At 46.1% G+C, this 16,046-nt stretch overlaps 1 protein-coding gene across 2 annotated transcripts in view; it reads right to left on the bottom strand.

Moving 5' to 3' along the window:
• The window catches only part of DMRT1 (doublesex and mab-3 related transcription factor 1), a 107,023-nt gene that overhangs the window by 53,387 nt on the left and 37,590 nt on the right, over positions 1–16,046 (bottom strand). The window contains exon 3 of one of the 2 annotated variants that reach the window (XM_032633839.1): positions 7,723–8,009. In XM_032633839.1, coding sequence (XP_032489730.1) covers positions 7,723–8,009 — 287 coding nt within the window. The remainder of the gene's footprint in view (positions 1–7,722; positions 8,010–16,046) is intronic. The other variant, XM_032633840.1, reaches the window with a different exon arrangement.

Here is a 16,046-nt window from a genome sequence, read left to right as displayed (position 1 = left end):
TCTCCCAAAGGGTCCTAAGACCCGAGGTTACCCTCCATTTGGATTTCCTGGGATGCTACTGGACTGCTTCAGTTGGGCTGAGAATCCCTTAGGAGGGCCAGGGCCCAACCCCTCCCCGAGATCCTCTCTGAGTCAGAGCTGCCTCTGCCAGTGCCCAGGTTTCCAGAGGCCAGTTCCATTTTCTTCTGTAATCCACACATTTTTAACCAAAATCCTCTGCAAAAATGACTCTCGTGTGCACTGCTGCAGTGAAGGAGCATTCCTCAGCCCCACCTCTTACCATCTGTGTTCAGCTTCTAAAATACCCACCACTTCCCTTAGTTTTGGTTCCAGACCAAGAGTCACCAAGAATATTGTTATCGCTGGCACCAGTTCTTGCAAACAACAGCCCTCTTGCAGGATCAAAGCATGCAAATCGTTCCACTTTCATAATCTGTGCAAGAAAACCACCATTCCTTCCAGGAAAGGTGTAATAAAAACCACATGATGCCTGTGGTGCCCATGGCTTGTACTCATCTAGAACGTGACAAAATAGCAATTCCTCTGTGACAGTGCGTGTCAACAAGGAGGTCGTTTAGAAACAGAAAGAGAGGACTGCATTCCTGTGCTGCACAGCTCCAGGGGCTTCCCAGGATGCCCAGGTCCACTGGTGCCCTGGCCAACAAAGCTTGTCTCCTGCAGGTGTAGGAATATGATGTAAAGGCCCAAGAGAACTGGGTTTATTATCTCTTCTTAAACGAGACGAACCTAATGAGGAATTATGTTTCAGAAGAGAAAATTACAGATGTGGCTAAGACTTGACAGGCCGTTTAAGGGAAAGTTTATAGTAGAGGCAACGCAATCCCAAACTTTGGGAAGCCTGACACCTTCACTTCACTGTCTTTAAACTTCCCGTGGTCTGTAATGACTTTTACATTTAAATGGAAGATTCTCCAAGACTGGTCTTCTGAGCTGGGAAGCCCAATTCCTGTATCCTCACTGTCCCAGAAAGCAGGATCTACTTGGGGTGCATGTGAGGGAGCCCCACAAAATGCTGAACTAGCATAAAGGTGTTAACAGGGCTGAGATTAAAAGATAGGAAAAGACCACAACACCCTGTCTGTAAAGAGTGAGGTTGAGACAGCTGCTAAAGACAGCACACTGAAGACCCCAGAGAATTCTGCTGTTGTCATGGTGACACAATGCCAGTGCCTTGGTTTGCAGACTCTCTCTGGTCTTCGAACTAGTACAACTTTTTTTTTTTTTTTTTTTTTTTTGGCCGTACACGGACCTCTCACTGGTGTGGCCTTTCCCGTTGCGGAGCACAGGCTACGGATGCGCAGGCTCAGAGGCCATGGCTCACGGGCCCAGCCACTCCACGGCATGTGGGCTCTTCCCGGACCGGGGCACGAACCCATGTCCCCTGCATCAGCAGGCAGACTCTCAACCACTGTGCCACCAGGGAAGCCCACTAGTACAACTTTTTAAAAAGGAGGCAGGGGAGACAGGAACAGAGTCGCCAACTTTTTATATTGCCAAGTAAGGGCATTTATGAAAAAAAAATCCTCGGTTCATTAAAAAAGTGTTGGAAAGGGACACGTCCAATAAAAACAATTTTTTGAATTGAATAATTTAGCTGTAAGAAAAAAACCCTTGTCCTTTTTTTCCTCATTTCTCTGTAAACCAGCACAGGTAACAGCCTGCATTCAGGACAGTGAAGTGCAAAACACATTCCCAATAAAATAAGAAACAAGATGACACCAGCTGTCCACCACTGGTATCTAAACTGAATAATTCACTAAGAACATAAATTAGAACTTGGAGGTATTTAGGCGGAAGAAAAATGTCAGTATCAATATTTTTCTATGAAATGACCATCTAATCTAGAAACCCTAAAATAAGCACCTATAAAATTATTAGAATTAACAGAGTTCACAAAAGTAGACGGATACAAAATAAATACACCACATTATAGCAACATCAAAAGAAATGTATGTCTCTGTAATTCCCTTTTAAAAAACAAATTGCGGGGGGAGGGTTAGCCTTAATAGCCCAAGGCAAATACCACATCTAATTTAATTTCCTTTTCCTGAGGGAAGAGATTCCTTTACATGCTTTAAACTGAATGCAGCCTTACAAATTCCTCTTCTACATGCTTGAAAACTTTTTCTTTCCAGAGGAAAAAGCCTGTCAGTGTCTGTTCACCAACAAATAGTGGCCAACAACCAGTTTGCTCTAAGAAGGGAAGCCAGGGCTAGTTTATTCAGCCGACAAAGAGGGCGATGGGATTGGAGGGGCAGCCTGGTGGATCACCTGAGTGTTTGTAGAGAGAGCACCTCACCCAGAGAAGAAAGGCCCCAGGTCCTCAAGGAGTCACTTGTTCTTTCTCAGCCAGCATCACCCAGTAGTCTGAGGTGACCATATGCACATTACCCCGGGGGCCTGGTGGTGCAGCTTACGGGCCTGAGGTGAGCACAAAATTTATCTGAAGTCCCCTACTTCATCATCAAAATTGGTGTGGATTTTGCATTCTACTACCTTCTCCCTGACGTACCGTTTTTTAAAATTTAGAAATATTAAAAACTAATGGACGAACTAATTAATAGTTGGCTATTATAATTGTGTCCCTGGGAGTGGGAGCCCGGTTTAAGCCTTGGCTTCCTATCCCCCCACCCCACCTCTGGACTCTCCTGAGAGAACCTAGGGCACAGACGTGGAGGCGCTGCAGCTGGGCCCACACTGCACACGCGCCAGAAGTCACTTCTTAGCTCTTCGAGCTAACAGGCTCGACTGAACCATGCTCATAAAAAGAGGAGGCAGTGTGAAAACCAGGGCTCCCGCAGGCTGCTCGTACAGGATGGAGAACAACAGTGGGCAGGCAGCACAGTCAACAGGGGCGGCGTTTCCAAGTGCCCTGACGGGCCGCATCCCAGTAATGCCCACAAGGGGCGCCGTTCTCTGGGCTCCAAGGCCTAGGTCAGATTCTGACTTCCTGCCTGCCTGTGTCTCAGTTTCAAAGCCAGGGCACTTAGATGATCCCCAACCTCCTTCTCATGTACCAGGTGATAACAGCCTTCCCCCAACACCTACTTTTTGCATTTTTGTCCATTTGGTTCAGTGGTAGATCCCTAGCACATGGTGGGACCTGGATGCATGTTTATCTAACAATCGAATGCATTCCAGTGAGGTGCATAATCATAAATGGGCCACTGTATCTTGAGACACTTCAGACTGAGCCCCAAAGAATGACCAGAAGGAAGGAATCACCTCTGCTGCCATGTGACCACACCCCAACTGTGGCTGGAACGGCTGTCTCCACCTCTGGTGGCACAAGCTTCAGAAAAGCCAATCAAGGGGGTGCCCACCAGGGGGACTGAAAGGAGATCCCAGATACAGCTCGGAGTCCTCCCATATTTATTTCTGCTCACTTGATATGTACCTCTCCCTTGTCAACCTGGTACAACATGTTTATTTAAGAGATAATGTTGCCTTGAAGGAGTGCACCAGGCAATAAACAGCTTTTGCAGGCAATTAAATGCAGAAGTGAAATTGAGCTGCTGGTCAGTGGAACCAGCCATTCGTCGTGAGTTTGTTCCAGTGTCACAAATGTTATTCCTGTTTCACAACATGACAGGCATCTGTGATTGGGCCACAAATCTCCAGAGGCTGGAGACAGACCCAGAGCAATTAAAGCAGCTCTCAGCATGCACGCAGGGCATAAACACGAAAGAGCCTTGGGATTCTGGGATGCTGGCCCAGTTGACTGCTCTAGCTGTTTCTTTTTCTTTAACTAGGTTTTGTACTTAGTAGGTGCTCAATAATTATCTGTGGCTTGCATGACTTTATGGGGAGACTTACAGGAAATCTCAACTCGACAATAAAAAGTCAATGATTTCTTTTTGTAAATAATTCAGTACCCTCCCCGCTAATCTCTAAGAAGTCTGGCTTTAAAAAATTATAACAATCTCCACTAGAGTCGATTTTTTTGTTTGTTTGTTTTTTTGCGGTACGCGGCTGCGGCCTCCCCCGCTGCGGAGCACAGGCTGCGGACGTGCAGGCTCAGTGGCCATGGCTCACGGGCCCAGCCGCTCCACGGCATGTGGGATCTTCCCGGACCGGGGCACGAACCCGTGTCCCCTGCATCGGCAGGCGGACTCTCAACCACTGTACCACCAGGGAAGCCCCAAGAGTCGATTTTTTCTAGGAATCACAAAGGAGCTCTTTGTTCTGAAAACTTTTCACGCTGCTCCCCCCAAACACACTGTTACCCAGAGCACCAAGGGAAGGAGGATAACATGAAAGTTATCGCTCTGGTGAAGAGTTAGAAGGGAAGTCGGGTCCTAGCAACAGAGTCAAGACAGTAGATAGAGGAGATGTTGCCTAAGATTCAGGCCCTTCAGGTAGAGCTGGGGTCAGACCGGGTTGCAGGGAAGGTCCAGTGAGAGAGACCAGCTCAGTGCCCTCCAGGCGCACTATGGGGCACCTTCCAAAAGGAGACAGGAAAGCATGGCTACAGCCAAGAGGGGATTCCTCCCCTACCCTCCCCAGGAGGCTTCCACCAGAAGGAGGCAAGGCACTGTCTGAAGAGCAGAGCCAGGGTGTCCTCCTGAAACAATAGGAGTAGCAAGGTCACGGGGAGGCCCTGCCCCAGATCACTGTTCCCTATACCTCTGCCATAGTGACTTGGTGAAAAAGTGAGCTGTACAGTTCCTATCCCTTAAACATTGGTTATAAGTATTATTTGTAGGTGTTTTCTATTTAATACTTCTTTATAATACATACACCTTAATAAACATATTTTATGCCATAATCTTTGTCTATGCTTCCAGTTTTCAATTTCCTAAGTAGATCAAATTCTTCCCCATCCCTGATAAAAATTATTCCCTATACATTCATACTTGGTCCATATTCACACGTCATGGTCTTTCAACAGTAACAAAAATGTGCATTATGTATACCCCATCTTATTACAAAGGGAATCGGAGGTAGCTAACTAAAATACATATGAACAAAAGGCTGAGAATTAAACAGATTTCAGAAAAGAGTAGGGCCAAGAGAAAATAATGGTTAATGAAATAAATTCACAAGAAGTTAATATCAGCATAGCATTTGCTGGTACACACAGAAACTTCCACATACACTTCAGTCATTCTGCTGCCTTATATATTCATGCAACAGTTCTGTGAAGGCGGTACTATGCCCACTTGACAGACAAAACAACTGAGTTTCAGAGGGTTAAGTATTTTCCTCAAGGCTACACAACAGTTAATCACAAGTTAGACTTGAATATAGAACTCCAAGCGCCAGACTCCATGTGTCTCAAAACACACAGTGCTGTTTCCCTAAATCTACAGGCCTGGTTTCTGGACAAGGCTCTGTCATAAACTAGCTGTGGGTGCTCTGGGTGCTGAGCAGATACCCCAGCTCCAGATCTCAGTGAAAGGGACCTCTGTTAAGATCCATTTCGGCTCTGACCATCACTGGACTGACTGACCATCACTGGACTGACTTTCACCTGTCCTTTTGCAAAATGATGGCTTATATGGATGTTGGCTCTTCTATTTTTAACGTTAGAGTTTATTTCCAAGAGAAATAATTTTTGTGGGTGTGGCTATAAGGTTGTAAGTCAAGCTCGGGATCAGGTCTGGTTACAAGATTAATCCACAGACTCGTAAAATGTCTGCAAAATAATCTGTTAAGATGGGAATACATTACCAATGGTGAAAACTGGCTAGGAAATAGATTGAGCCCAGACCTCCTTGAAAACAAGCTCTTATGTTAAATGAGGCCTTGGCTTCTCTCCTGGGCCTCTCTCTAACCAGAGGCCCCTCTCTCCAATCTAGTAAGTGGTGGTTCTAGAGAAGGCGCCAACAGCATCAAAACTGCAGGCCCCCCACATGACTAAGAAAGTCTGGGTAACATCTTTCCTCTCACCCTTGGCAGCAGGGGTACAAGAACTTGCCCTTAGGGGGATCTCTCCTTGTACACAGAGGCTGAGGCAGCGCTCCAAAACCAGGCAATGCTGCTGCCCAAGAGAATGTCTCCTCTTGGCTATCCCTGGTCCCCCAGAGGGTGGACCTTGGCAAGAGACCTCCAAGGAAATCCAAGACTTCTGCTACACCCTCCCCACGTCTTCCAGGTGGAGTTAAGAACAAACATTAGTGTGTCAGCCATCTTACGCCATTGGAAAGACCTTGACAGAGTGGGGGGTAAATTAACTTAGAAGATTTCTGATGCTTCTGATCGTGAGCTCTTTTTCTTTCGGAAGACACTTAAGAATTTTCTTTCTCATCCTTTTCCTCATAAGCCAACAGGTTCAGAGACCTTCCCTAATTTCTCCTTAAAGCCTGGAAGTAGCCAGAAAACCAGGATACTCCAGCAGTAGTCCCTGGCTCATGGGAGTCTGTAGGATGAGCTGGTTTTTAAGAACTATAAGCTACTTCTTTCTCCTTTTTTAGAGGACAGTCTCTAACAGAAATTAACCTAAAACCTGCCCCAAATCATAAAATCCAACTGGCACTCTGAAAGGCCTGTAGGGGTCCAGCCGGAAGATCCATAAATCATCGCATTTCCTTTATACTCATATCACCTCTCAATTCCAACGCCTTTTTTAAAAGTCTGATTCTAAAATTAAAATGTATAGAAAACTTATGAAGATGATTAGCCCAGGGAATTAAAGCTGACACGTTAACACGCCGAGGAAGTCAGATCCCTAAGGCTAGTGTGAGAGTCCAAAAAATGGGGCGATGTGAATATCCACAACTTCCCCACATCTACAAATGCAAAATGGAATAGAATTGCTCTAAAGAAAACGTCAATGCACATTTTTTAAAAGTGAGTATAAGAAGGTCAATTACCCTAAACTCCCACATACATACGTTGCATTGTGCTGGAATCAAAGCCTAGCTGGGAAAGCCCAAGCACAGTAAATGCATCCGAAATGAGAACAGTTCTCTCAGAATTGGTATCTTACAGCTGGAGGGGTGCTTGGAGGAGCAGAGTCTAGGTGCTCATGCATGCACACTCCCACAACATGGTAATCCAGCCTGTGAATGCTTTCCAGGCCTTGAATCTGCTGCTGATACATTGGCATGATAGAAACGGTGAAAACTGAGGAAGCAGAACAGTGCTGAATAAACATTCCCTGATAATGCAAAATGCTTTGTTTTATCCCAAATATTAAAAGCTCTTGATGGCACACTATTTCAGAAGCACATACTTAGCATATGAAAGACTGACCTCCATTCCCAGCTGAAAATGCTCTCAAGTTGGCCCAGCACAGCAGTGACCTAGTTCTTCTCTCACCTTCCTTCCATGCAAACATACAGATCAGAACACATCTCCCTTCCAGGGTCAAAATTCATCACTGGGATTACTGCCACCCAGAAGACCACAGCCAGCATTTTCTAAGCGGCTCTAAAGAGTGGGGATAAGCCTAGAAGAGATGTGGCCTATTACATAAGCCACTTGTGAAGCTGATTCTGGCCAACTGGGTATTTATGCAAAATGACATCGAAGGATGAGAAAGGTAAAATTTGAAAACAGAAACAAATATATCCAGATTTCTTTACAATTCCTTGCAGTCAACCTCTGGGGTTAAATGATGTTATGGGTAGAGTGAAAACTTTCTACACGTTTTGCATAATGGCACACATGTGTGCTGAGTTGGGCGTGTGCGTCTGTGAGCGTGTGCTTACGTGTGTGTTTTTCACATACCCAGTTCACGCTCTGCTAACATCTTACCTGCCACTGGTTTCCTGTCGCTTGACCGGGCATATAAGGGGCTGGGAGGCTCCGAAGGCTGTTCTTCACAGGGGAGCCCCCGAGAGGGTTTCCCATGTCCCCGGAGGGGGAGTCAGCGGCTAAGGCCATGGAGTACTGCGGGTAGTTGTACAGGTTGTTGTAGTAAGGGAACAGAGACGGCTGGTAAAAGCTGCTGTAGTAGGTGGAGTCGGAAACGAGGTCAGGTGTGTTCTCCACGTGCCCTCTGCTGGTGGCAGCAGGGATATCCTGAACGGCCACCCGGCCCTCTACTAAGAAAAAACAGAAAGAAAGAAAAACACAACATGGTATTAATATGGGGGCCTACAGAACTTTACCTCTAAACCTTGCCAGCGTATGGCCTTCCTCCTCAAGATCTGCAGAGCTTTAGACCAAGGCACCTGGGCACGCTACTGCTCCTGGGGTCGGAATACAGCAGGGTTCCTGAGGCTGGCGTAACTCTGGGCACAGCTGGCAGACCCTTGGTGATTATTTTTACTGAGAATACCAAAAACATTTTAGGCAGGGGTCATTTTAATCCCATAAAGCCTGACCAGGTGTAACTTCTACCTAGACATTCCTACCCTAATGTCAAGAAATTAGAGATCAAATCTAGTTAATTTGGCTGCCTGCAACAGTCTTACAACAAAATTAACTGTATTTCACTTTAAATAAAGTAATAAAAAATCCTAGTGCCCTTTCTATGTGTATGTCCACACAGATATATCCGAGAGCCAAAGCAAGAGGCTAAGAGTTTAAGAAAACATCGTTTCCTTCACTTCCTTCTAACTGCTGATACCGAATCCTGAAGTCTGGACAATGGTATAGACCCCAGGAGACAAACTTCTGTAAAAGGTAGTAACTCTTTTAGGCTTTGTGGCCATTCCTCTGCAGAATGTACAGGCTGCTGCGTGGTTGTGTTGCAATAAAACTTTATTCACAAACACAGGCAGTGGGCCAAAGTGATCCGCAGGCTGAAGTTTGCCGACCCAGGGTCTAGATGTTAAGCTGTCAATTCCAATAAACAACTGAATGGACTCCTAAGTCATCTCTCCAACAGACATTTATTAAACAATGTTCTAAGAGTTGGCCAAGTGCCTAAAATGGCTGCAAGGTATCAGGTTGCCCCTGCCCACTGGGAGTCTACAGTACAGGATGGACGATGGGATTACAAATTATAACAAGGACTCTCATACAGGAATACCCATAAACTTTTATGGAAACTCAAAGGCTGGAAAGATGACATGCAACCTAGAAAGGAATTACAGAGACCGTCATAGAAAAAAACTGCACCTGCATTGTACTTTAAAAGAGGAGCAGGAAACAGGTGAAAATGAGAAAAAGAGAGTACTGAGAACAGGGCAGCAAAGACAAAGGGATGGAAGCAGGAACGTGGGAGGGGACCTTGGGAGTGATGGACAGGGCTGTCGGGTTAAGAATTGCGAAAAGGGCAAAAGAGGGCCAGTCTGACAGGCGGACTGCAGCCAGGCGAGGGGAAGCCTCAGACCAGCTCTCTGAACTCTTTCCAGGCTGTGGTGGGAACCACTGAGGATATCTGAGCAAGGAGCACAGAGGATCAGAGCTGTGTTTTGGAGTGATTCAACTGATGGCAATTCTTAAGACAAGCAAAGGGAAGAGAGCCCAGAGGCAGGGAGAGCCACCAGGCAGCCACTGAAGCCGTCAGGGAGAGACTCAGCAGACTGCAAATACCAGAGACACGGGGGAGATGAGCTCAAGAGAACTGCAGGACTGAGGGGCATCAGGACTCGAGACGCAGGAAAAGGCAAAGAGGAAGAGCAGGAGGCCTGGGGTGGCAGCAGAGATGCAGGTGGTAAGTCGGCTTCATCACGCAAGGGGCCAGAGGGGCACGGACAAGGGGGAGAGGAGCCAGGCCGAGAAAGTCGACACCTGCACTCATGGGAGAGGCTGAGGTTGGAAGCTGAGATTCAGAAGTCACCTCAGGGAGATGCTGGCTGCATCCGGGAAGAGGAGGGAGCTGTTACGGAAGAGTATGTTCTGAAAGGAGAAAAGAGCGCCAAGGCCAGAACCCTGGAGGATAGAGGAGAGAATGCAAGGCCACAGGGGACAAATTCGACAGGGATGGCAGAGGGGCAGGCTGCAGTGTCGACCCTGCTAAGAGATCAAGCAAAATTTGTTCTGGAAAAGACCCATAGAGGGCTGGGTCTTTAGGGCCCTGTGCTTCTAGCACAGTGTTGGAGAAGCAGAAGCCTTCACAAGATAAAGGAGCAAGTGAGCTATGAGGAAACAGATGAATACAATGAAGAGCCTGCTCTCTGGTCAGAAGGGATGACCCAGCGAGCAGCGCCACCATGCGCCACCCGCCCCCCCCCCCCCCCCCCCCCCCCCCCCCGTGCTGAGCACACTGCCAGACACCTGGGGGTAAATATTTGCAGAAGGGATCAATGAACAGTGTTTTTTCAAGTAGCCTGTCCTCAAAATAAATACAAGGAAAAACTAGAAGCTCCAGGGAGTAATAAGATATTGTTATTTCATTTTTAAAACACAGAGAAGGGGCTTCCCTGGTGGCACAGTGGTTGGGAGTCCGCCTGCCGATGCAGGGGACATGGGTTCGTGCCCCGGTCCGAGAAGATCCCACATGCCACGGAGTGGCTGGGCCCGTGAGCCATGGCCGCTGAGCCTGCGCGTCCAGAGCCTGTGCTCCGCAACGGGAGAGGCCACAACAGTGAGAGGCCTGCGTACCGCAAAAAAAAAAAAAAACAAAACACAGAGAAGGGCTGAACACACGTAGGCAGGGAGAAGCCTGTGGAGAGAAATTCCCAGGACTAGCAACACGTGACCCAGAGCAGGTGCTCAGGAAGTGTCCTCTGACTGAATGCGGGGAAGGCATGACTAAACGTGCATGCTCTGGAAGGTTTGGGAGAGATCTACAACAAAATGTGTTTCTACAGCCTCATTTTACAGTCAGCACTGAAGTCCCTTTTCTCTGACAGGATAGCAAGTCCATCCACCTCAGGCTCCTGGCGATGCATTGTCAGGGCCACTCTCTTATTATACATCTCTTTCCTTTCTTCTCTCCTCCTCTTCCCAGCTAACGAGATGAGAAGTTCCAATTCCATCACTCTACCTGTGTCTGGAGAAGGCACCTGCAATTCTTTCCTCCTGAACTTTCCCACTGGTCTATCTCTTATTTTAAACACCAATGTAGTGGCAAAATAGATGGTTTTCTGTATCTAACTCTTTTGTTTTCAATGTCATGTCTGTATGTTAACCTGATTACAAAAGCAATACGAGTTTCACAAAAAATGATAAATTATATAGTTATTTAAATCAGAAAAGGAATGAATGACATACTCTTACCACCCAGTCATAAGCATTAGTGGGACATCCGTATACAATCTCATAGGCATTTAGGAAGGCATTTTAGACGTTCATCCCCATCCCTGCTGTTGAAAAACACTGGATACCCCTAGGGCCTGCCCTTCAAAAGCAAGCTTCTTGATAAAGAAAACAAAATACAGTAGGAGGCAAAGAATTAAACAGAAACCCAAAGACACGAGCATTCTCAGATCAGGGTACAGGTTCATGAATTTCTACATCATAACTTTAGTTAGGACCATTAATCAGGCCTCAGTTTACCCAGAAAAAAAATGTTGTCAGTGATAATCCTCAAAGTACCAAGAGCATGGCTTCAATACATTTCGGAGTAAACCTCAAATAAAATGCTACATCAGGTCAAAGCAAGGATTTGTTTTGCTACAGATGACTGTAATTAATTAAAATGCGATCACTTTTCTACTTACCCATATTTTACTCCCTCTTTCAAATAATAATGACCTTTAAGAATAAATTAAGATATATGCTGGGAAAGTTTCGATCCACACTAGCATTTAAATAAACAATAAAAATCATGTGAGCTTTATGAGAGTAAATGCCTAAATATTTTAGACTCTTAAAATGTTTAAGCACTCTCAGTGACATTTTAAAAAGCACTAGGAGAGGGCATCCATTCCAGGGACATGTGGAACTACCAAATTCTTATTTTATAAACCACCAAACCGTATTTTAAAGTTCCAAATTAAAGGGTTTCCCTGGTGGCGCAGTGGTTGAGAGTCTGCCTGCCACTGCAGGGGACGTGGGTTCGTGCCCCGGTCTGGGAAGATCCCACATGCCGCAGAGCGGCTGGGCCCGTGAGCCTTGGCTGCTGAGCCTGTGCGTCCGGAGCCTGTGCTCTGCAACGGGAGAGGCCACAACAGTGAGAGGCCCGCGTACCGCAGAAAAAAAAAAAAAGTTCCAAATTAAAATGCCCGGTCAATGTTCAAAACATCTTTATGCCTCCCAGACTTTATGTGTGTGCTACATAAGTGGAAATTTCCCAAGGCTGAGATAAACATGCATCAAATTATGTGTCTAATCCAGCGGTGCTCGGAGTGTGGTCCCTGAATCAGCAGCATTGGCATCACCTGGGAATTTGTAGCAATGGGCATTCTCGGCCCCACCGCAGACCCACTGAATCAGAAACCCTGAGGGCTGGCCCAGCAACCTGAGTTACAACAAAGCCTTCGGTAGGTTCTGATGCGCTCAAAAGATGGAGAACCACTAGTTTAATGATTCAAAGCAACTGCTCTATAAATTATCCCTAAAAATATGTGACTCCTGGCTGCATTATTGTGAACAGCCCTGACTGGCTACCAAGTAAGAGCACACAAATGGATTCCACTGAATAAAGACGTCGGGCTTCTACAGAAATCACTGCAGAGCTTGGATCACAAGCTGTGGGTACTGTGTGTATACTGCTGCCAGATGGTTCTGATTTTCACGGCTCACACCCAGGCTTTCTTCATTTATTCTAACCACAAAAGCTTAAGTCACCCTTTCAAGTGCTAGTATAGTGACAAACTATACTATTCCGCATAAGGCTTCTGGACTATCAAGAGGAGCAGGTAATGCACAAATCATTTACTCTTGATCTTAGGGTGTTTTTTTGTTTGGTGTGGCCGATTTTTAAAAAAATTTTTTGTTTATGTGGACCATTTTTTTTTAAGTCTTTATTGAATTTGTTACAGTATTGCTCCTGTTTTAAATATGTTTTGGTTTTTTTTTGGCCTCGAGGCATGTGAGATCTTAGCTCCCCAACCAGGGATCGAACCCACACCCCCTGCATTGGAAGGCCTGGACCGCCAGGGAAATCCCCTTAAGGTGTACTTTGGTACTTATATTTGATTAATTCATTAGTTATCATGTAACAACTGTCCAAAGCTTTGCTCTAGACATTGTAAAAGGCACAAAGAAATATTCAAAATGTTTCATTTCTTCTTAAGAGGGTCCCATCTACTCGGGAAAATTAGGTGTAGACCGAGAATCCTACAAGTAATGATCCAATGGCCACGATGACAGTATAGGCAGATGTCACCATCAGCAAAGGCAGTGGAGACGTGAGTCAGGATGGAGGTGATTCAGAGATGGTGAGGGTGGCAAGGCAATCAAGAGAGGAGAATAATATCAACAGGATAATGCAGGAGGAAAAGGACAAGATGTGTTCCAGGGACAGTGACCAGATGAGCCTGGCTGGAGTGTAGAGGTCACGTCAGGGGACAGCGGATGCTGAGACTGGAAACTTACTTTTGGGACAAACTGTGGAATGTCTTGCATGTGAATCCCAGCCAAGGGCTTCTGGTTGCCCCTCAAGCTCTAGGGGGTCGATGAGTTTTCAGGGCAAGGGAGTAACATAAAAAATGTTTTAGGAAAATCGGTCTGATGCAAGCACAAAAGAAGGATCTAGAATAAGGAGGCAGAAGAACAGACTAGGCTAGAACAGTCTCTTCTAGATATGTACGGGGTCTATAGACTACAATGGAAAGGCTCTTTAAATTCTCCAGGCCAGATGAGGTAACTATAAGCTCGCACAGGGAGGCTGCAGTAAAGAGAAAAAAGGAACTACATGAAAATTACTGGCGTGTCTGGTTTTCCGGGAATTCCCTTCAAACAACCACATTACACTACTAACACCTGTCATCCAGGGACCAGGGATGCCGCCCAGCTCCCCTTCCAGGTCCTTGCTCCACTGCTGAGTGATCATGCTTTACTCACTCCAGTTTGAGAAGGAACATGTAGCCCTCGCCCAGAGTAAGAATACAAGCAGGATGTGCCATCTCTCCAACCTCTGCTACAGCAGAATTCCCCAAAGAGTAACTGGAGACAGTCTCTTCACCACTGAGCTGGTAAGTCACGCTAAGTGTCACTATTAACTGACTATAAACCTGAAAGATTTCCAACTCACAAGCCACAAAATATATAAAGCATGCAAAATTTGAAATAGGATGTGTGTGTGTGTGTGTGCTTTAAACCACAAGGCCAGTATGACTAACTACAAAGACCAGAGCAGTATACTGAAAAGCAAACACCTTAATGAGTCTGCTGAAAATTCTTAAGCTGGATCTCACTCTTTATTTTTTTAGAATAAAAACTGGTCTGGGCTTCCCTGGTGGCGCAGTGGTTGAGAGTCTGCCTGCCGATGCAGGGGACACGGGTTCGTACCTCGGTCCGGGAAGATCCCACATGCCGCGGAGCGGCTGGGCCCGTGAGCCATGGCCGCTGGGCCTGCGCATCCAGAGCCTGTGCTCCGCAAGGGGAGAGGCCAGAACAGTGAGAGGCCCGCGTACCGGAAAAAAAAAAAACTGGTCAAGGTGACTTAACAATGATATTCATAATAAGAGAAAGTACAGTGGCACTGTTCCAAGAAAATGGGGTTGCTCCTTAATAGGAATTATCAACCCGTAAGTCCTCTGCCAAGATGCAAATGAAAGCACGAAGCCAGCTGTTTTAAGTGTTGTTACTTATGACTGGAATAGTCCTAATGTCTGCTGTAAGGAAGAAAGATCAGCAGGTCTGGATTCAACAGCTAAGAAAGGAAGCAGTGCCCAGAGAAGTATGTTATCTGGAAAAATGACCAGCAGCAATCATCCAACAGAGACGTTTGCAGAGACGTTGCCTATAGAATCGATGTCTTCTTATTGCAATGGTCTGATTTGTGGCTCTGTACATTTATTTACCTTCAACACGTCCGATTCTTTGATAAGGCTTCCCAATCCCTCTGCTACTTTTTTTTTTTGCGCTAACATATGCAGCGTGAAATATGATTCACTCCTTCCTGAGAGATCAATACCCACACATGATAAATACCCTTATTGATCCTGCAGTGTTATATGCTGGTCTCCGGGCCCATGGCATATTAATAGTAGTTAACCAGTAATTCATTTTAAGGCATGTGAAGGTTTTTTCTCCCACTCTTGTCTGGTGTCAAGATTCCCAGAGTTGTTGCACTTTGTGTCCTTTATGTGCAAACCTGAAGCCATACTCCCTTTTCAACGACAAAACCAAACCCCACAGTTTTCTATATGAAAGATCACATAGGAAACCAAAATTTATGATTCACAGCCATCTCAAGTAAGTGGTAGATTTATGTGTACCGGATTTTAGTTTTCTTCATAACCCCATCCCTTGCGTGGTGCCTGTCCTACTTAGCTTCTAGTTTTAAGTGTTAACCAGGCAGAATGTTAACCAAGATCTCAAAATTACCCGCCATCTACTAACATGTTGTGCTGAGTGGTAGGAAGGTACAGCAAAAGTACAAGTCACTGTCTCCATTCTTTTTTTTTTTTTTAAGGAAAATTAAGGTCTTAAGAAAAGACAATGTTGTTTGATGACATGTCATGGAATCTGGAGGAGGCAGTGGGGTGCCGCTCGCTGGAACAAGCTGGAACAAGGCGGCTTCCTCAGCTCCCTGTTTTTAAGCAGTCTTCACCAAAGGGCAACCCTGTGTCCAGACTAACCAGCTCCTGACATTTCCTAGATTTAGGGAAAACTGAGAAATCAGCCTCAGGACTCTTCCCCTACAAGGGAAAGAACCCAAAGGGAGACGTTGATACATGGGGAGAAAAGTCGGTCTGTGAGCTGATGCCTGGCCCCTCGGAGCATTCGTCCAACTCCAAGAAGAAAAGCTCACCATCCTGACCGAGGGATTGGGTGGGTTTTCCGAGCTAAAACAGAGCTAGCGCAGGAGAGGCCTGATGACTGAAGTGACAGAGTGCCTACTGTTCACACCACTAAGTGTCGACCGTGATGGTGGACGAGGGGCATCATCACAGCTGCCACCTTCCCCTGATTCCGGAGAAACAACTCACGCTCAGAGCACTAAACTTAGCGCCTATGTGTGCGAGGCAACCTGCCGTACTTTGGGGGACAAAGACATACTCCTTGATGCTGCAAGGCCCAGCAGTAAGGGGGGATTCTGAAACACACACACAGAAGGAGACTGACATAGACTG

Source organism: Phocoena sinus, chromosome 6, assembly GCF_008692025.1.
Source record: "Phocoena sinus isolate mPhoSin1 chromosome 6, mPhoSin1.pri, whole genome shotgun sequence".
In the NCBI taxonomy this organism is placed as follows: domain Eukaryota; kingdom Metazoa; phylum Chordata; class Mammalia; order Artiodactyla; family Phocoenidae; genus Phocoena; species Phocoena sinus.
The sequence above is the reverse complement of the archived record's forward strand: the minus strand, read 5'-3'. Positions and strand labels throughout refer to the sequence as shown.